The 19,010-nt window shown below is 63.9% G+C and overlaps 3 protein-coding genes and 5 non-coding genes across 8 annotated transcripts; 2 read left to right on the top strand and 6 right to left on the bottom strand.

Moving 5' to 3' along the window:
• The first annotated feature begins 7 nt into the window (after window positions 1-7).
• Window positions 8-1,384, top strand: TMEM223 (transmembrane protein 223). Its single transcript, XM_034071810.1, has 2 exons — window positions 8-434; window positions 1,044-1,384. The coding sequence occupies exons 1-2, from the start codon at window positions 113-115 to the stop codon at window positions 1,340-1,342; spliced, it is 621 nt and encodes a 206-aa protein (XP_033927701.1). The 5' UTR covers window positions 8-112; the 3' UTR covers window positions 1,343-1,384.
• An 812-nt stretch (window positions 1,385-2,196) lies between these two features.
• LOC115946519 (U2 spliceosomal RNA) lies at window positions 2,197-2,387 on the top strand. Its single transcript, XR_004080574.1, has one exon. It is a non-coding gene; the product is annotated as a U2 spliceosomal RNA (small nuclear RNA).
• An 893-nt stretch (window positions 2,388-3,280) lies between these two features.
• LOC115946520 (U2 spliceosomal RNA) lies at window positions 3,281-3,471 on the bottom strand. Its single transcript, XR_004080575.1, has one exon. It is a non-coding gene; the product is annotated as a U2 spliceosomal RNA (small nuclear RNA).
• Window positions 3,472-5,048: 1,577 nt separating this feature from the next.
• On the bottom strand, window positions 5,049-5,239 carry LOC117437522 (U2 spliceosomal RNA). The gene has a single exon (XR_004550461.1). It is a non-coding gene; the product is annotated as a U2 spliceosomal RNA (small nuclear RNA).
• Window positions 5,240-6,838: 1,599 nt separating this feature from the next.
• Window positions 6,839-7,029, bottom strand: LOC117437521 (U2 spliceosomal RNA). The gene has a single exon (XR_004550460.1). It is a non-coding gene; the product is annotated as a U2 spliceosomal RNA (small nuclear RNA).
• Window positions 7,030-8,125: 1,096 nt separating this feature from the next.
• LOC115946556 (U2 spliceosomal RNA) lies at window positions 8,126-8,316 on the bottom strand. The gene has a single exon (XR_004080607.2). It is a non-coding gene; the product is annotated as a U2 spliceosomal RNA (small nuclear RNA).
• Window positions 8,317-8,718: 402 nt separating this feature from the next.
• On the bottom strand, window positions 8,719-11,984 carry TUT1 (terminal uridylyl transferase 1, U6 snRNA-specific; the record flags this gene model as incomplete). The annotated part of the gene is made up of 9 exons (XM_034071844.1): window positions 8,719-9,815; window positions 9,887-9,979; window positions 10,051-10,173; window positions 10,248-10,357; window positions 10,432-10,771; window positions 10,848-10,962; window positions 11,077-11,280; window positions 11,358-11,548; window positions 11,627-11,984. Coding segments are annotated over 9 exons (2,598 nt in total), but the record flags the coding sequence as incomplete, so codon positions are not given.
• A 562-nt stretch (window positions 11,985-12,546) lies between these two features.
• Window positions 12,547-18,898, bottom strand: MTA2 (metastasis associated 1 family member 2). Its single transcript, XM_034071708.1, has 18 exons — window positions 18,737-18,898; window positions 18,016-18,083; window positions 17,827-17,920; window positions 17,140-17,257; window positions 16,992-17,055; window positions 16,782-16,899; window positions 16,600-16,702; window positions 16,418-16,517; window positions 16,140-16,328; window positions 15,975-16,049; window positions 15,830-15,888; window positions 15,619-15,716; window positions 15,118-15,257; window positions 14,806-15,034; window positions 14,269-14,358; window positions 13,942-14,093; window positions 13,407-13,555; window positions 12,547-12,733 (listed from the first exon to the last, which is right to left on the bottom strand). The coding sequence occupies exons 1-18, from the start codon at window positions 18,762-18,764 to the stop codon at window positions 12,565-12,567; spliced, it is 2,043 nt and encodes a 680-aa protein (XP_033927599.1). The 5' UTR covers window positions 18,765-18,898; the 3' UTR covers window positions 12,547-12,564.
• Between the last annotated feature and the right edge of the window lie 112 nt (window positions 18,899-19,010).

Below are 19,010 nucleotides of genomic sequence, written 5' to 3'. Positions count from 1 at the left end.
ACGCGTTTTGGGGTCGCGGCGCCTTTAAGAGGGGGGGGCTGCCCACAACAACGATGGCGGCGGAGAGCCGGAAGTGAAGGTGTGATGGAGCCGGAAGTGGAGAGGAGTAAAGATGGCGGCGCCCAGGGCCCGTGCGGGCGCCGCCGCTGCGGCCTTAGCGCTGGAGGTGGCGGCGGCTCCGCCGAAGGACGTGGTTCTGTTCCGGCATGACCGGGACCGGTTCTTCCGCCTGGCAGGGCTGTTCTGTGCGGGGCAGGCGCTGTTCTGGGGGTACCTGGCGCATTTCGCCTTCACGGAGCTGCGGCCTCCACCGGGCCCCGCACCGGACCCCGCACCGGGACCCGAACCGGACCCCGCACCGGGACCCGAGGATCCCTTCCGGCCCCGGGATAACAAATGGCGTTACGGCTTCACCGCGGCCTGCGCCACGCTCGGTACCGGCGGGGAGAGGGGCACGGAGCGGGTTCGGGCTGGGTTTAAGAGGGCAGGACCGGGCTCGAACGGGATCCGGGCTTAAAGCGGGGGCCGGGGGTCAGGAGTGGGCTCAGTCCGGGTTTAAGAGGGTTTAAGAGGGCAGGACCGGGCTCAAATGGGACCCAGAGCAGCGGGGTCGGGGGGCAGGAGTGGGCTCAGTCCAGGCTGAGGAGCGCCGGACCGGGCTCAAACGGGATCCAGAGCAGTGGGGTCAGGCTCAGACCGGGCCCACGAGGGCAGAACCGGGGTTGGGGAGCGGGACTGAGCTCAGACCGGGCTGAGGAGGCTGGGACCGGGCTCAGACCGGGTGCGGTGGAGCAGGGACCAGCTCAGCCCAGGCCCAGGGGCGCTGGACAAGGCTCAGACTGGATCCAGGACAACGGGACCGGGTTTAGACTGAGCTCAAAGGAGCAGGAACGGGCTCAGCCCAGGCTCAGGGGCGCCGGACAAGACTCAGACTGGATCCAGGACAACGGGACCAGGTTTAGACCGAGCTCAAAGGAGCAGGGATGGGCTCAGCCCCAGCCTGGAGCAGTGGGCCCTACACTGAGCCCTGTCCCACCCCACAGGCTCTCTGATCATGGCAGCCGGGTGCCTGTTCCCGTTACGCGCCGTGCGGAAGGTGACGCTGCTCCGGGGCGGCTCCGAGGTCACCATCAGCACCCATGGACCGCTGGGGCTGGGGCAGGGTCCCACCATCACCGTCCCCCTGCGCCACGTGTGCTGCCGCTCCCACCGCTCCGAGGTGCCGGCCGCCATCCCCCTCAAGGTGAAGGGACGTCCCTTCTTCTTCCTGATGGACAAGGAGGGGCAGGTCTGTAACCCGCGGCTCTTCGATGTCACCGTCGGCGCTTACCGCAACCTGTAAGCAATGGAAACGCTGGCTACCAATAAACCTCCATCCGCCACGTGTCCTGCTCCATCATTGACAATGTGGGAAGCCCCCAGCCCAGAATCCCTCCTCCATAGACTCAGGTGTGCTGAGCTCCATCGTGCTCTTCCTCATCCCCAGCATCCCTACATGCATCTGGAGCCCCTCTGGAGGCTTCAATGGAGCCCTCTCACCTCCTCATTAGCCTCAATGACCTCATTAACTCCAACTTCCCACCCTCCTCTGGGATCAGAGGACACTTTCACCCTTGCCCCCTCATGCCCATCCTGCAGGACCAGTTTCCTCCCCAAGGACTAAACTGGGACATTCTGAACCCGTTTTGGGTGCAGGGTTGGGGCCAGCAGAGCTCCGTGGTGGGGAGCGGTGTTGGGAAAGGGCTCAGAGCAGTTTTGGGGTGTAAAGGGGTAATTTTGGTGTCTGAGGTGGGAGCTCCCCCATTGCCCCGGGTCTCAGCAGCATCCTTCATCCCCCTTGCACGGTCAGGGGCACGGTGTGGGCGTGGCCAATCAGTTGGGCGTGGTCATGCAAATTAGCGCTGTGAGCGGCGTGGATGCGCTGATACAGCGATGTATGCAAATGAGGATCCCCAGTGTCGCTCAGGGGGCGGGGCTATGCTAATGAGGCACCACCTGGCTCGCAGGGGCTGCCGGGAGGCTCTGCAGCAGGGGGGTTCCCGGTGCTCAGCCGGGGTCGGTGCCCGCAGGATGAGGCCAAGAGCTTGTGGCAGTGCGGGGAGAGCAGCGGGCACGGAGCCGTAGGGCGGAGCGGGGTGAGCGTGAGGTGAGTGAGTGCGGGCCCGGTTGGGGCCGGGGTGAGGGCAGGGCTTTGGCATCGCTTCTCGGCCTTTTGGCTAAGATCAAGTGTAGTATCTGTTCTTATCAGTTTAATATCTGATACGTCCTCGATGAGAGGACTTTATATTAAAGGTATTTTTGTTGTTGGGAGCCGGAGCCGGAGCTTGCTCCATCCGCTCCGCGCATCGTCCTGGTATTGCAGCGCGTCCGGGCTCGGTGCACCCTGCGGGGACCTTGTGCTGGTCAAAGACAGAGCTCTGAGCACTGTGCAAGCTGTGCCTGTGGCTGCTGCTGCTGCTGCCGTCAGGGACAGGGCGATGGCCGCTCCTGGGGTAGAGCTGATGTCCCGTCCCCAAGCCCTGCATGGTGTCCAGGGCTGTATTTAAGGAAGCTCTTCCCTGTAATCAATCCGTTGTACCCACAGAATGGATATCAATTCACCACCAGAGGACAGCACAGCAGCTCGGGATTGGCTGAGGACCGGTCACCGCTCGTCCTAGAAGTTACTCGGAGGCTTCGTTTTGCCTTTGAGAACCACGAAAGACAGAATCTGATGGAATCGGGGCAGTGTTTGCATTGGACAGACCTGAAACTCATCCAGTTCCAACCCCTGCCATAGGCAGGAACACCTCACACTAAACTATGTCACCCAAGGCTCCGTCCAACCTGGCCTTGAACAATGCTTTCGAAAGAGCATTAACAGCTTCTCTGGGCACCCTGTGCCAGCGCCTCAGCACCCTCCCAGGGAAGAGCTTCCTTAAATCCAGTCTAAATCTCCCCTGTTCCAGTTTGAACCCATCACCCCTTGTCCCATCGCTACAGTCCCCGATGAAGGTCCATGCACAGCATCTTTTTATCCCCATTCAGACCCTGGAGGCTGCTCTGAGCTCTCCTCGCAGCTTCTCTCCTCCAGCCTGAGCAGCCCCAGTGCTCTCAGCCTGGCTCCTATGGGAGCTGCTGCAGCCCCTGCCCTGGACACCATGCAGGGCTTGGGGACGGGACATCAGCTCTACCCCAGGAGCGGCCATCGCCCTGTCCCTGACGGCAGCAGCAGCAGCCACAGCACAGGCACAGCTTGCATAGTGCTCAGAGCTCTGTCTTTGACCAGCACAAGGTCCCCGCAGGGTGCACCGAGCCCGGACGCGCTGCAATACCAGGACGATGCGCGGAGCGGATGGAGCAAGCTCCGGCTCCGGCTCCCAACAACAAAAATACCTTTAATATAAAGTCCTCTCATCGAGGACGTATCAGATATTAAACTGATAAGAACAGATACTACACTTGATCTTAGCCAAAAGGCCGAGAAGCGATGCCAAAGCCCTGCCCTCACCCCGGCCCCAACCGGGCCCGCACTCACTCACCTCACGCTCACCCCGCTCCGCCCTACGGCTCCGTGCCCGCTGCTCTCCCCGCACTGCCCCAAGCTCTTGGCCTCATCCTGCGGGCACCGACCCCGGATGAGCACCGGGAACCCCCCTGCTGCAGAGCCTCCCGGCAGCCCCTGCGGGCCAGGTGGTGCCTCATTAGCATGGGCCCGCCCCCTGAGCGGCACTGGCGATCCTCATTTGCATACATCGCTGTATCAGCGCATCCACGTCCCTCATAGCGCTAATTTGCATGACCACGCCCAACGGGTTGGCCACGCCCACACCGTGCCCGAGACCGTGCAAGGGGATGAAGGATGCTGCTGGGAGGGGGGGCAATGGGGGAGCTCCCACCTCCGACACCAAAATTACCCCTTTACACCCCAAAACTGCTCTGAGCCCTTTCCCAACACCGCTCCCCACCACGGAGCTCTGCTGGCCCCAAACCTGCACCCCAAATGGCTTCAGAATGCCCCAGATTAGTCCTTGGGGAGGAAACTGGTCCTGCAGGATGGGCATGAGGGGGCAAGGGTGAAAGTGTCCTCTGATCCCAGAGGAGGGTGGGAAGTTGGGGTTAATGAGGTCATTGAGGCTAATGAGGAGGTGAGAAGGCTCCATTGAAGCCACCACAGCGGCTCCAGATGCATGTAGGGATGCTGGAGATGAGGAAGAGCACGATGGAGCTCAGCACACCTGACTATGGAGGAGGGGATTCTGGAATGGGGGCTTCCCACATTGCCAGTGACCGGGTAGGGAACCACCCCAGCCATGAGCGATGGCACAGCCCGAGCAGGATCGTTATGGGATCCAGGACACTGTATGAAAGGAGACTTGATCTGGATCCGTCTTGGACCACCATAAAGATCACCGCATGGGTGCACTGAGCCCATAAGTGCTGCAGTACCAGTGCAAGCTCCGGGTCCGACTCCCACGACCGCTAACTAAGGTATAACACAACCGACTACTGGTACCATCAATAATAACACTGATAAGAGAAATAACAAGGGGAGAGAATACGATACCACCTGCTGTAACTGAGCAGAGAGTGCCCATCCGGTAACTCTCAGTTACATCCCGGCCATGACGTGCTATGGATGGAATACCCTTTGGTCAGTTCGGGTCAGAGTAAACATCTGAGCAGTCACTAAAACCATCGGTGCTGTCAGCACCGTTCCCAGCCCGAAAGTCACAACCACAGAGCTGCAACAGGTACTGAGTACGAGAGAAACTGACGGGTACAGCTGAACACGGGACATCCTTGGAGCCCCATGCAGAGCCTGAAGCTGCTCTGAGCTCTGTTCGCAGCTTCTCTTCTCCAGGCTGAGCAGCCCCAATGCTCTCAGCCTGGCTCCTATGGGAGCTGCTGCAGCCCCTGCCCTGGACACCATGCAGGGCTTGGGGACGGGACATCAGCTCTACCCCAGGAGCGGCCATCGCCCTGTCCCTGACGGCAGCAGCAGCAGCAGCCACAGGCACAGCTTGCACAGTGCTCAGAGCTCTGTCTTTGACCAGCACAAGGTCCCCGCAGGGTGCACCGAGCCCGGACGCGCTGCAATACCAGGACGATGCGCGGAGCGGATGGAGCAAGCTCCGGCTCCGGCTCCCAACAACAAAAATACCTTTAATATAAAGTCCTCTCATCGAGGACGTATCAGATATTAAACTGATAAGAACAGATACTACACTTGATCTTAGCCAAAAGGCCGAGAAGCGATGCCAAAGCCCTGCCCTCACCCCGGCCCCAACCGGGCCCGCACTCACTCACCTCACGCTCACCCCGCTCCGCCCTACGGCTCCGTGCCCGCTGCTCTCCCCGCACTGCCCCAAGCTCTTGGCCTCATCCTGCGGGCACCGACCCCGGATGAGCACCGGGAACCCCCCTGCTGCAGAGCCTCCCGGCAGCCCCTGCGAGCCAGGTGGTGGTGCCTCATTAGCATGGCCCCGCCTCTTGAGCCGCGCTGGGGAACTTTCATTTGCATACATCGCTGTACCAGCGTATCCACGCCGCTCACATCGCTAATTTGCATGGCCACGCCCCACTGTTTGGCCACGCCCACACCGTGCCCCTGGCCGTGCAAGGGGATGAAGGATGCTGCTGGGAGGCAATGGGGGAGCTCCCACCTCAGACACCAAAATTACCCCTTTACACCCCAAAACTGCTCTGAGCCCTTTCCCAACACCGCTCCCCACCACGGAGCTCTGCTGGCCCCAACCCTGCACCCAAAACGGGTTCAGAATGTCCCAGTTTAGTCCTTGGGGAGGAAACTGGTCCTGCAGGATGGGCATGAGGGGGCAAGGGTGAAAGTGTCCTCTGATCCCAGAGGAGGGTGGGAAGTTGGAGTTAATGAGGTCATTGAGGCTAATGAGGAGGTGAGAAGGCTCCATTGAAGCCACCACAGCGGCTCCAGATGCATGTAGGGATGCTGGCGATGAGGAAGAGCACGATGGAGCTCAGCACACCTGACTATGGAGGAGGGGATTCTGGAATGGGGGCTTCCAACATTGCCAGTTACCGGGTTGGGAACCACCCCAGCCATGATCGATGGCACAGCCCGAGCAGGATCGTTATGGGATCCAGGACACTGTATGAAAGGAGACTTGATCTGGATCCGTCTTGGACCACCATAAAAGTCACCGCATGGGTGCACTGAGCCCATAAGTGCTGCAGTACCAGCATGATGTGCAGAGCGGATGGAGCAAGATCCGGGTCCGACTCCCATAACCATTCACTAAGGTATAACACAACCGACTACTGGTACCATCAATAATAACACTGATAAGAGAAATAACAAGGGGAGAGAATACGATACCACCTGCTGTAACGGAGCAGAGAGTGCCCATCCGGTAACTCCCAGTTACATCCCGGTCATGACGTGCTATGGATGGAATACCCTTTGGTCAGTTCGGGTCAGTTTGGTCAGAGTAAACATCTGAGCAGTCACTAAAACCATCGGTGCTGTCAGCACCGTTCCCAGCCCGAAAGTCACAACCACAGAGCTGCAACAGGTACTGAGTACGAGAGAAACTGACGGGTACAGCTGAACACGGGACATCCTTGGAGCCCCATGCAGAGCCTGAAGCTGCTCTAAGCTCTCCTCGAGCTTCTCCAGGCTGAGCAGCCCCAATGCTCTCAGCCTGGCTCCTATGGGAGCTGCTCCAGCCCCTGCCCTGGACACCATGCAGGGCTTGGGGACGGGACATCAGCTCTACCCCAGGAGCGGCCATCGCCCTGTCCCTGACGGCAGCAGCAGCCACAGCACAGGCACAGCTTGCACAGTGCTCAGAGCTCTGTCTTTGACCAGCACAAGGTCCCCGCAGGGTGCACCGAGCCCGGACGCGCTGCAATACCAGGACGATGCGCGGAGCGGATGGAGCAAGCTCCGGCTCCGGCTCCCAACAACAAAAATACCTTTAATATAAAGTCCTCTCATCGAGGACGTATCAGATATTAAACTGATAAGAACAGATACTACACTTGATCTTAGCCAAAAGGCCGAGAAGCGATGCCAAAGCCCTGCCCTCACCCCGGCCCCAACCGGGCCCGCACTCACTCACCTCACGCTCACCCCGCTCCGCCCTACGGCTCCGTGCCCGCTGCTCTCCCCGCACTGCCCCAAGCTCTTGGCCTCATCCTGCGGGCACCGACCCCGGATGAGCCCCGGGAACCCCCCTGCTGCAGAGCCTCCCGGCAGCCCTTGCGAGCCTGGTGGTGCCTCATTAGCATGGCCCCGCCCCCTGAGCGGCACTGGGGATCCTCATTTGCATACATCGCTCTACCAGCGCATCCACGCCGCTCACATCGCTAATTTGCATGGCCACGCCCAACGGATTGGCCACGCCCACACCGTGCCCCTGGCCGTGCAAGGGGATGAAGGATGCTGCTGGGAGGCGGGGCAATGGGGGAGCTCCCACCTCAGTCACCAAAATTACCCCTTTACACCCCAAAACTGCTCTGAGCCCTTTCCCAACACCGCTCCCCACCACGGAGCTCTGCATGCCTGGAACTGGCCCCATCCTTTACACCTGAGGTTCATCTGCCAGGGCCTGGCGAGCTGGGGCAGTGACAGCAAAGTCCTCAGGTCGTAGGTTTGATTGCGGTGTCCTTCTCTTAGAGGGAGGCCTTAAAGAGCTGAACGAGCTCCATCTGCCTGGGTTTGAAGTTGGAGTTGTCCTTCTCCTAGGTTAGTTGCCCGAAGGCTGCTGAGCCCATCCTGCCCATGGACACACTTTGACCCTTCAGACCTGTCTGACATGGGAGACGTTACCGCACCCATGTGCCAGCACCAGCACAGCTCCCAAGGGCACACAAGCTCTTTCCCCACGACAAGGGGTGTCCGTGAAAGAGCCCTTGAGGCTACTGAGGAGGTGAGAGGCTCCTCTGCAGCCACCACAGCGGCTCCGATTGCCCTGAGCGATGAGCAACGTGCTGGGGATGAGGAAGAGCACGATGGAGCTCAGCACACCCGAGCCTATGGAGGGGGATTGTGGGCTGGGGGCTTCCCGCATTGCCAGTGACCGGGTTGGGAACTACCCCAGCCATGAGCGATGCGAGATACAGGGAAACTGAACCTGGATCTGTCTTTGACCAGCACAAGGTCCCCGCAGGGTGCACCGAGCCCGGACGCGCTGCAATACCAGGACGATGCGCGGAGCGGATGGAGCAAGCTCCGGGTCCGGCTCCCAACAACAAAAATACCTTTAATATAAAGTCCTCTCATCGAGGACGTATCAGATATTAAACTGATAAGAACAGATACTACACTTGATCTTAGCCAAAAGGCCGAGAAGCGATGCCAAAGCCCTGCCCTCACCCCGGCCCCAACCGGGCCCGCACTCACTCACCTCACGCTCACTCCGCTCCGCTCTCCCTCCGGTTTCTCGCTCCGTTTCCCCGCAGCACTCCCCGCTCTGTCCCGCACAGCTCGTTCGGGCTCCCGGGCACTGACACGCGAGCTCCGTGAACACGCGAAGTCTCCCAGCATCCCCTTCGCTAAAGCTGCTTCTAATTAGCATAGCCCAGCCCGTGAATATGTATTATAATTGGTCATTTGCATACCACGCCCCCTCTGCAGCCCCGGCTCCTAAAACCCTCCCTTCCCCCTCCCGCCCCGTTTCCCAGTTTTCTCCATTATTTCCTTTTCTCTCCCCAAAACCCCCACCCAGGACTCCCCACACGAACCCTACAGGACACGGCTGCAAAACAAACCCTTTACTGCAAAAACCAACATCAGGATGTAGGAAACTGCCCTTGGTCCCCCCCATCCTGGGGGCCTGGACCCCCCCCCAGGCGCCGCCGCACAGCAATGGGGAGAAAACTCTGCAGGAAGTGGAAAAAGTCCCGGAACAGAGGCCCGGGGGGGGCTGGCGATGGGAGCAGGCGCAGCAGCACCCACCGTGTGCCCCCCACCCGGGCACTGGCCTCAAAGCAGAGCAGCGGCTCTGCCGGGTGCCCGTCGCCCTCCTGCTGCACGATGGCCTCTGACACCTTCTGCTCCAGCTCCAGCTCATGGCCCTCGGGGCCATCGCTGTGCTGCAGCTGCCGGCGGACGCGGCGTCGGCCTGTCCACACCCGGTGCCATACGGTGCAGCTCCAATTCGCTGTCTCCTCGGGGTTGTTCATCCGTGGTCGCTTCCCCTCGGGGAGCTCGGTGCCATTGGGTGTCTCCGGAGCATGACGCTTGCAGCCCACTGCCTGCGGCTCCTCCTCTGTGTCCGGTCCCATTGGCAGCTCCTCAGACACCACCGAGGCCCCTGAGAGCCCCAAGTCCTCACTGGGAGCTCCCGGTGGCCTCCCCGCGGTGCAGCTGCACTTGAGAACGTCCCTCAGCACGAAGCCGATGGCAGCACAGACCTCCCAGAACCATGGGCCACGACCACGGGGCTCCCGGCCGAGCTGCTCAGAGCCTCCAGTGGAGCCCAAGGGGATGTTGATGAGGAAAGCACCAGCATTCCCTGCTCCTGGCTCCACTGCTCCCGGTTGGAAGAGCCGTGTGAGCCCCCAGGCCCGGCCCTTGCTGGACTTCTGCCGGTACTGCAGACTGCGGCAGTACTTGGCGGCGTCGCGGCAGCAGCGCCCGAAGCGAGATGCTGTCTTCTCATTGACGTTGGCTGCCACGTTGTGGCTCAGCTCAAAGGGGTCCTGCAGGTTGAGGGGACCCAGCTTCAGCCCCTCGCTGGCCTCAGGGAGGGCAGGGGGTGGCAGCGGCAGCGCTCGGCCTTCCCGCAGGGAGATCACTTGTCCTGCGAAGTCGAAGTCCCCAAAGGTGTGGAAGAACTCAGCCAGCAGCGAGCCTGTGGGAGGGAGCAGTGAGGGCAATGCCAGGCTATGGGGGTCCCCCCGATACCCCCAGCCCAGCACTCACAGGAACTCTCAGTGTTGCTGCTGGGCTCCAGCAGTGCCACATCCCGGGGGAAGCTGCAGTCCCATCCACACACAACAGTGCGATCCTCATCTCCTGGAGCAGAGCAGCCATGAGAGCACAGCCACAAGCAGAAGGTAACAGAGGGATGGACAGAGAGCCCCTACCTGCCATGTCCCGCAGCTGTGCGACTGTTGGTAGCACGGGGGGGCTGCGAGTCTGCAGGAAGAACAGCACCAGCAGCGTCAGGGCATAGTTGTTGAGGAGGGGGCCTCCCCCAGCAGGGTTTCCTAAGGGAAAACAGTGTCAGAACTGCTCTGTGCCCACCGATGGACCCTGCCATGAGCTCCCTGCCCGTGCTCACCGGCCAGGCCCTGCTGCTTGGCCCACAGCCGCACCGCATACACCAGCGGCCGCACGCGCTCGTCCGCCTCAGCGCAGAGCTGCAGGTACCGAGTGTTGAGCAGCGCCAGCCTGCAGGGACACACCAGTGTCACCGGACAAGGACACAGCACCGGGAGGGTGACACCGACCCCTGCGCCCCACACCTGTTATCAATGGAAATGTCCCCCGCCAGCCCCGATTGCTTGTGGCAGAACTTGACAACCGGGCGGCGGGCGGTGGGGACGGCGCGGACGCGGCGGACGCCCGGCACACAGCGCCGCAGAACCGTCGCCACCAGCTCCAGCACCTCCGGCACCGGTGTAGCCGCCAGGTCAATGTCAGTCAGGATGGAATCCTCAGCGCCGGAGCCGGATCCAGCCCTGGGAGCAGCTTGTGATGATGCCTGGAGGGACTTGGTGGGCTCCAGGTCCAGGAGCAGGTCCAGGTCGCAGCCGTGGATGTCGAAGCCGTTGACGGAGGAGCCAAAGGGCACAATGGTGCAGCCTGGATGGGGGTGTGAAGGATGGGACTGTGTCCTGTGCTCACACACGGGCACATGGGGCACCAGGAGGAGACTCACCAGGGAAGAACTCAGTGAAAACCTCTTGGAACAGCGTGACCAGGAGGTGCCGCATGTGCCGCTCGTCCTCGCTCAGCTCCAGCAGCCCCACCAGCTGCGACATCTGAGAGTCCACCTGCAGGAACCGGTGTCACCGAGGGTTCCAAGGCACATCCCTCCCCATCCCTGGCACCCCTATACCCCCTGGCACCCCCAAAGCCTGCAGGACACTCCCCCCTTCCCTACTCACATCGGACGCCTGCCACAGCGTCTGCTCCAGCCTCCCTGGGCTGAGGGGGTCCTGGTGGCTGCCCCGTCCCACAGGGCCATAGGCAAAGACCTTCTGCTCCCGGGGACGGACACGGAGCCGGTGCCCGGCCAGGCTGTGCTGGGGCTCCTCCAGCGCCCGCTCCCGGCTGGCCTCATCCTGCAGCTCCACTATGGCATAAGCACCCTGCAGATGAAGGGGGGGGGCACACACCATCAGCCCCAGCCCTGCACCCCCAGCCCCATCCCTATGGCTCCTCCCACCTTCTCCTTGTCCATGACAACAGCCACCACCTCCCCGAAGGCCCCGAAGTAGCCGCTGAGCTCCTCGGCTGAGGTGCCGCGGGCAAAGCCGCTGACGAAGAGGCTGCGCTGCTCCTGTGCCCGGCGCTCGGCCCGCAGGCTCCGCAGCCGCCGGTGCTTCTTGCCCCGTAGGTGCTCCGTTAGGCTCGGCCCTGCGGGGGGGGGGGGGGAGCGGTCTCAGCCGGAGCCCCGGAGCCCCCATCCCCAACACCGGAGCCTCCGGTACTCACGGTTGGCAGCGGACACTTGGCACAGGCGGCAGCGGAACCCGCCCCGCCGCAGAGCCTCCACGTCGGGGTCTGACAAGGGGTCGGAACCGGGGGAAGCGGGGCCGGAACCGAGGCCGGAACCGAGGGAAGCGAGGTCCGAGGGAGCGGCGGGGCCGGAACCGGGACCGGAACCGGGGGAAGCGGGGCCGGAACAAAGGGAACCGGGGCCGGAACCGAGAGAAGCGGGGTCCGAGGCAGCGGCGGGGCCGGAACCGAGGGAACCGGGGTCCGGGGCAGCGGCGGGGCCGGAACCGGAACCGGGGGAACCAGAGCCGGAACCGGGGGAAGCGGGGCCGGAACCGGGGCCGGAACCGGGTCCGGAACCGGGGGCACCGGGGTCCGAGGCACCGGCGGGGCCGTTGCCCACGTCCATGGCGAGCCCCGCACCGGGACCCGGCGTCCTCCTCCTCTCGTCTCCCTCAGAGCAACTTCCGCCGGAAGTGGTCCGTCCCGCCTCATTCCCCCTGTGAGCGCCCACGGTAAGCGTTCCGTTCCCCTCCCAGGTCCCCCGGAAACACAACCCTCAGCAGCGGTTCCGCGCAGGGATCCCCCCCCCCGTTCCCCCCCCCACCCCCCCACCACCCTCCCGGTGCCGATTGTCGGATCCCGGTGAAGAAAAATCATCTTTTCCTTTATTTCCTGTCACTACAGAACCGGGACTGCCCGAGATACAAAACCGGGGGCCTTGCTCCACGTACAAAAGGGGCCTGCGGGGGTCGGGGGGGGGCAGGGGGGGGTCTCCGGACCAGCTCCGGACCAGCTCCGGACCGGCTCCAGGCCCAGCCCCGCGGCCCCCCGGGTTCTATGCAAATAAAAAAAATACAAAAGGGGCCCGGCCCGGTGGCGGCGGGGGGGGGAGGGGCGGGGGGGGGGGGGGGGAGGGGAAGGGGGGGGAGGGGTCAGTCCTCGAGGACGATGGGCTCTGAGGTGCTGGCAGGGTGGGGGGGTGCAGACGGTGCCAGAGCCCCCCCGGGCCGCAGGGGCAGCCCCGGTTTCACCTTGAGGGGCAGGTTGGGGCGGCGGGCGGCGCGGCGGAGCTCCAGGTGCGTCAGTGCCTTCCGCAGCGCCCTGCAGGGACAGAGGGATGGGGGGGTTAGTGATGGAGGGCACCCCACAGCCCACCCGTCTGCCCCGCAGCCTCCCCACAGCCCTCCCCTGTCTGCCCCACAGCCTCCCCACAGCCCACCCGTCTGCCCCGCAGCCTCCCCACAGCCCACCCGTCTGCCCCACAGCCTCCCCACAGCCCACCCGTCTGCCCCACAGCCTCCCCACAGCCCACCCGTCTGCCCCACAGCCTCCCTGTCTGTCCCAGAGCCCCCCCATCTGCCCCCCAGCCTCCCCACAGCCCCCCCCTGTCTGCCCCACAGCCTCCCTGTCTGTCCCACAGCCCCCCACATCTGCCCCGCAGCCTCCCCACAGCCCTCCCCCGTCTGCCCCACAGCCTCCCTGTCTGTCCCACAGCCCACCCGTCTGCCCCACAGCCTCCCCACAGCCCCCCCCTGTCTGCCCCACAGCCTCCCTGTCTGTCCCACAGCCTCCCCACAGCCCCCCACATCTGCCCCACAGCCCCCCACATCTGCCCCACAGCCCCCCAGCCTCCCTACAGCCCCCCCGTCTGCCCCACAGCCTCCCCACAGCCCCCCACATCTGCCCCACAGCCTCCCTACAGCCCCCCATGTCTGCCCCACAGCCTCCCTACAGCCCCCCATGTCTGCCCCACAGCCCCCTCCCCCCCCAGAACCTGGTGTCCTTGGTGGCCACGAAGACGACGGGGTTGGGGGCGTCCGCGGGGTTCAGCTTCTGGCGCTTGCTGGCGGGGGGGGCCCCGGTGCGCAGCCCCGCAGCCAGGGGGCGCCCGTTGGCAGAGAAGGGGAGCCCCGAAGCACCCACCTGAGTGACGTAACGTGAGGTCCCGCCCCTCCACCAATCACGCATCGCCTTTCCTTGCCCCGCCCCACCCATTGGCTGCGGGAGCTGTCAGTCAACGCGGAGCCACCCGCCCCCAGCCCACCCAACCTTCTCAATGGTCCCTTGTCCCCGCCCCCACGGTCTTTCCCCACCAATCAGGGTCAGCTCCGTTCCCACTGGCCCCGCCCCTGTCAATCACCGCAGGCTCCACCCCCCGTCAATCACACCCCCCCCACCCTATGGGTCATCGCAGACCTCCCCCCAGCCTTTCCCAAGCCCCCCCCGCTCCCATAGCACCACCCCCAGCCCCATAGAGGCCGGATATGGCCCTCACTGTCCCCTTGCAGCTCCCCCCATAGGCTCCGTACCCGTACCCGGGGGGGGCGGTGGCCCTCGCCACCCCCCTCGTAGCCCCTCTTGCCCACCAGCCCTGCCAGCCCCCGGCTCTGGCTCAGCTGGTTCCGGTTGATGGGGGTCTTGGTGCCCCGCGGCGTCTTCGGCTTCAAGGGGGCTTGTGCAGCTGTTGGGGGTGGGGAACAGGGGGTCAGGGGCTGCTCCATAGCTCCTCGGAGGACCCCACAGCCAACCCTTGGCTCCCAGGAACAGCCCCACAACCCTCCCCATAGCCACCAAGCAGCCCCCACCCTGGGGTCGGGTGCCCCACACACACACCCTGGGGACCCCCAACTCCTCACCCAGCTCCTTGACGATGGCGGCGAGGGGAAGCCGGGCCAGCGGGTGGATCTTGAGGGGGGTCTTGGCGGCCTTGGGCAAGCGGATGGAGCCTGTGGGAGCAGACAGGGAGGTAAGGGGGGATCTGGCAGCATGAGGATCATGGAATAGTTTGGGTTTGGAAGGGAGCTTAAAGCTCATCCAGTTCTAACCCCTGCCACTGAAGAGATTGAGATGAGCTCTTAAGCAGCTCTTCCCTGTGAGGGTGCTGAGGCGCTGGCACAGGGTGCCCAGAGAAGCTGTGGCTGCCCCATCCCTGGCAGTGCTCAAGGAGAGGGTTAGGGTTAGGATCAAGCTGCTCCAGTGGAAGGGGTCCCTGCCCGTGGCAGGGGTTGGATCTGGATGAGCTTTAAGTTCCTTTTCAAACCTGGATTCTGTGATCCTACACTCCCCCCATCCCTCTGATGCCAAGAGCTGGAGAAGCAGCTCCTCCAGGATATCACCATCTGTGTCCCGTGCCCCCCCCACTCCCCTCAAACCCATTTCTCCCCATCACCTACACTCGGCCTTGATGGCGTTGGCGTTGATGGGCGCGTAGGGACGGCGCGCGGCACGGCGCGGCTGCAGCACATCGCGGCACAGGCGCCGCGCCAGGCGCGTCAGCCGCGTGGTCTGCAGCAGGAAGGTCTGGCGGTTCTTGGCCAGCAGCTTGGCCCGGCTGGCGCTGGTGGTGTATGGAGAGAGGCTCTGCGCCTCGGGGCGCGAGAGGTGACCCCGAGAGTGGGGCTCCTGCGGGGGGACAGGGGGGGTCAGTGCTGTGCGCACCCCACGCTCCCCCCCCAGCTCCGCACCAGCCCCATAGCAGAGCTCACCGAGGCGCTACGGGCTGCCCCCTCCAGCTGCGTGGGGGTCTTCAGCCCCCCATACTTCTTCCAGTAGATCCAGCACGAGGCGCAGAGGCGGCACTGCATGTTGGGGGGGCCCCAGGCGTACCACTGGGCAGACTGGGTAGCTGGGGTGGGACACGGTGGGTGGGGACACGGTGGGTGTGGGAACCCCCCAAGGGGGGGACACAGAGAAGATGCAGCTCTGCTGCCCTCAACCCCCCCTTCCTGCTCCAATAGCTACACTGCTGCCCGTGAACACTCACATCCTGCCCTCCTATCCCCTATACAACCCTGCTCCTACCCAGCTGCCCCCCTGAACCCCTATGTGCCTCTGCCCCACAGCCCTTATAGCTTCCTGGCTACCCCTCCCCAATCCTTATGTATCCCCATTCTTGCCCCACTGTCACCCATGCTTCCCTCCCACCCCTACAGCACACCTCAGGCCAAGTATACCCCCTCCTTCCATATACCCCCCATCCCACTGACTGTGGCAGCTCTCGCAGGTCAGCCCCTTCTGGAAGCCGGCCCCATTCATGCCGGGTTTGGAGCCCACCGAGATGATCTGGTTGGGGTTTGGCTTTGTGCTGCAGAGAACAAAAGGAACAGGGAGGTCAGAGGGATCAGGGGGTCCCCATGTCCCCCTCCAAGCCCAGATGGGGGTCTAGGCCCCACCAGGAGTACTCCCTCCCCAACTCACTAGGTGGGGATGTAGACTTGCTTCAGCTTGCTGTCTGCCTCTGCTGCCTTCAGCCTCTTCTGCAAGCAGAGACGGAGGTAAGATGGCAAAAGCACAGTGCAGGGGGCTTATGGCAGCCCCCCCAAAACACAGAAGCCCCCATTACCTGTTGGATGTAGCGGTCGGTGGTCTTCCACATGTAGTAGAACTGCACGATGCTAGCCAAGGACTTCCAGGGCAGCTGCAGGGAGAGGAGTGAGTGATCTCTCACTGCAAGGGGGTGCCCTTCACCCCTTTCCCCCAGACCCTGTGCCCCCCCATTCCCACTCACAAAGTCCTGCCGGATGTCATTGAAGTCCTTCCCATATTTTTCCAGCGCCTCCTCAAAGAGCATGGCCTCGGAGGCCGACCACTCCTCCATCTCATCCCGGCACAGCACCGGCCCTCCCTGCGGCACCAGCGTTGACATGGCTTTGGCCAGGTCATAACCATTGCGCTGCAGCGTGTCCATGGCGTGGAACTGGGATGGGGACACAGAATGGGGGCGGGGGGGTGATAAGGAGGAGCCCTGCCCTGGAACTGGGGTCCTCTTGGCCCCCCAGCCCTCACCAGTGTGATGTCCCGGGAGGCAGCGGCAGCGCTCATGTGCAGGCTGGGCTGCCGGATGGAGCTGCTGCAGTCCAGGGCACGGGCAAAGGTCCCGACGGCTCTGGGGGGTGACACAAGGGGTTGGGGGGGTCTGCGGGCCCCCCCTTTGACTCCCCCCCCCAGCTCCCCCAGCCTCAGCTCACCGTGCCACCACCAGGAACTGGTCGATCTGCCGGTCTGTCAGGGGGTTATCAGGGTCCCACACCTTCATCTCCATCTTCTGCTGGTTTCTGTTGTCTGATTCACCTGGAGGGGGGGGGGTTGAGCAGGGATCAGGCTCAACCTCCATCATTAACACCCCCCCCCACTGCAGACCCCCCCTAACCTTCAGCCAGCCGGTCTGGGATCTCTGCCTGGTACTTGCAGCCGACTCGGATCTCGCCCTGGTCGGCCAAGAGGGTTTTCTGGACAGGGTCAAACACCAGCGAGTAGAAGAAGCAGTCCTGGGATGGGGGGAGAACATATGGGGGGGGGGGCTCAGCTGGGTGAGGAGGGGGCCCCCAAATCAGCCCCTTTGGAAAGGTGTGGGGCTCACCTCCTTCTCCAGGTACTGGCCCAAGATATCAGTCTCATTGAGGAGCGTCACGCTGCACTTCCCCCTGTGGGGCACAGAGTTGGGGTGTCACAGAGAGGTGCCCACCCCCCTAAATTGTCATCCTCCCCCCCCCCCAACCAACACACACCGTATGTGGGTGGCCGGCAGCGACTCGAACTGCCGGGACAGGAAGAGCTCCCGGTGCTTCAGCTGGTGCCGCTGCTGCTCCGTCATGGTGGGCTGCTTGGACTCCTCCTCGAACTCGCCTGAGTGCAGAAGGGGGGGTCAGAGGGGGCTCCCCCCCCACACCATCAAGCAGGGAGGTTCATTGTTCTCCCAGGACCCCCCCCTGGGTTTTGGCAGCAGCTCAGGCCCGGGGGGGAGCAGGGACAAGGGGGGGGGGGGGGGGGGGGGGACAGCCCAGCCCTGCTTACATGCAGGGAATACTGGAGGGGGTGTGGCCAAACCCTGGGGGCACCCCCAGGCCCCCCCATCAGAGCCAGGACCTCCCCACTCTGCTGGCTGGGGGGGGCCAGGCTGTGCCGCATTCCTTCCCCACACCCCCCCCCCAGCTCTGACCCCCATTTCACACCCCTACACCACCAGGGCGCATTTCTGACCCCCCAAATTCCCCCCATCCACCTGGCAGGCTGGGACAGCCCAGCTCCCCCCACTTTGGGGGCAGACCAAGTCTGAGGGGGGGTCACAGAACCAAATGCCCCAAGGCAGGAGCGGTGGCAAAATGGGACCTGCACCCCCCCCCCCCCCCAGGCCTGGGGAAGGGGAATAGAGGGGACAGAGCCCCAGGGCCCCCCCTTTGTACCCCCCCACTCACGTGCATTGCTGTCGGCCAAGCTGTTGAGGCTGCTGGAGATGTCCCGTCGGCGGAACAGGCAGACGACCTTGGCCTCCACGTTACCATTGGCAGTCTGGGGGGGGGCACAAGGGTGAGGAGGGGGCAGGGGGACACCCCCACATCCACTGGGGATTGTGACCCCCCCAAGCCCAGGAGGTGGCTTCTCACTTTGTTGAGCTCCTCGATGCGACGGACGAGGTAGGGGTTGCTGGAGGAGTTCTCAAAATAGACATAATCTGGGGGGAGAAATGGGGGTGCAATGAGGGGAGCCCCCCCCGCAGCCCCCCCCCCCCACCCCCCCCTGCTCCAAGAGGGAAAGGATCCTCCTTTATCCCCTCAAACAATGGAGTAAGGAGCCTTTTACACACACAACTTCCTCCTCACGGGCATGGGGGGCTCCTTTGTACCCTATGGGGTCATCCCCCGGGGGCTCCATGCTCCTCACAGCCCCTTGCAGACACCGGGACCCCCTTTGCTCCCACACACTGCCAGCACCACCCCCCCCCCCACACTACAAACCAGGGGTCCCCCAAAACACAGACCCCCCCATATACACACATCACCCCCGAATCCGGGGGTCCCCCCTGTGCTCCCCATCTCCGGCCGTGGGTCCCCGTTGTCACACACACACCAGGGCCCCCCCCTCCTCCAAGACACAACGGGGGTCCAGCGCTGCTGGGCCTCAGGGCGCCCGTTCCCCCCCCAGCACCCCCCCCTCCTCACCGGGCCCCTCGTCCCTCACGGACCCCCCCAATCCCCTCATAGGACCCCCCCTTTCCCCGTGTGGGGTCCGCTCCCCTCCAGGCCCTCCCGTTCCCCCCCCCCAGCCCGGCCCTCACGGACCCCCCCTAACCCCTCCCGGGACCCCTCCCGTCCCGGCCCCGCTCACCCCCGACGCGGTACATGTTGGCCGCCATGGCCGCTCCTTCGGCCGCGCTACCCCCGGGCCTGGCCCCGGCCGCGCTTCATCGCCTCCCGCTCCCGCCGCCTCCGCACCGGCACGACCCGTTCGGGCACCTCCGGAGCGGCTCGGGCGGCTTCGGAACGGGCTTCGGGCGGCTTCGGAACGGGCTCGGGCGGCTTCGGAACGGGCTCGGGGCGGCCTCGGGCGGCTTCGGAACGGGCTCGGGGCGGCCTCGGGCGGCTTCGGAACGGGCTCGTGC

Source organism: Melopsittacus undulatus, chromosome 22, assembly GCF_012275295.1.
Source record: "Melopsittacus undulatus isolate bMelUnd1 chromosome 22, bMelUnd1.mat.Z, whole genome shotgun sequence".
Taxonomy (NCBI): domain Eukaryota; kingdom Metazoa; phylum Chordata; class Aves; order Psittaciformes; family Psittaculidae; genus Melopsittacus; species Melopsittacus undulatus.
Note: the sequence above shows the minus strand (reverse complement) of the source record. Positions and strands in the feature narration are given on the sequence as shown.

Bases quoted from the DNA above. Each gene is read 5' to 3' on its own strand.
- TMEM223 (XM_034071810.1), top strand. From the start codon at position 113: ATGGCGGCGCCCAGGGCCCGTGCGGGCGCCGCCGCTGCGGCCTTAGCG. The intron at 435-1,043 runs GTACCGGCGGGG...CCCACCCCACAG, and splicing joins CGCGGCCTGCGCCACGCTCG to GCTCTCTGATCATGGCAGCC.
- MTA2 (XM_034071708.1), bottom strand. From the start codon at position 18,764: ATGGCGGCCAACATGTACCGCGTCGGGG. The intron at 15,035-15,117 runs GTGAGCTCTGCT...GTCCCCCCGCAG, and splicing joins GGGCAGCCCGTAGCGCCTCG to GAGCCCCACTCTCGGGGTCA. The intron at 14,359-14,805 runs GTAGGTGATGGG...CTGCTCCCACAG, and splicing joins CAACGCCATCAAGGCCGAGT to GCTCCATCCGCTTGCCCAAG.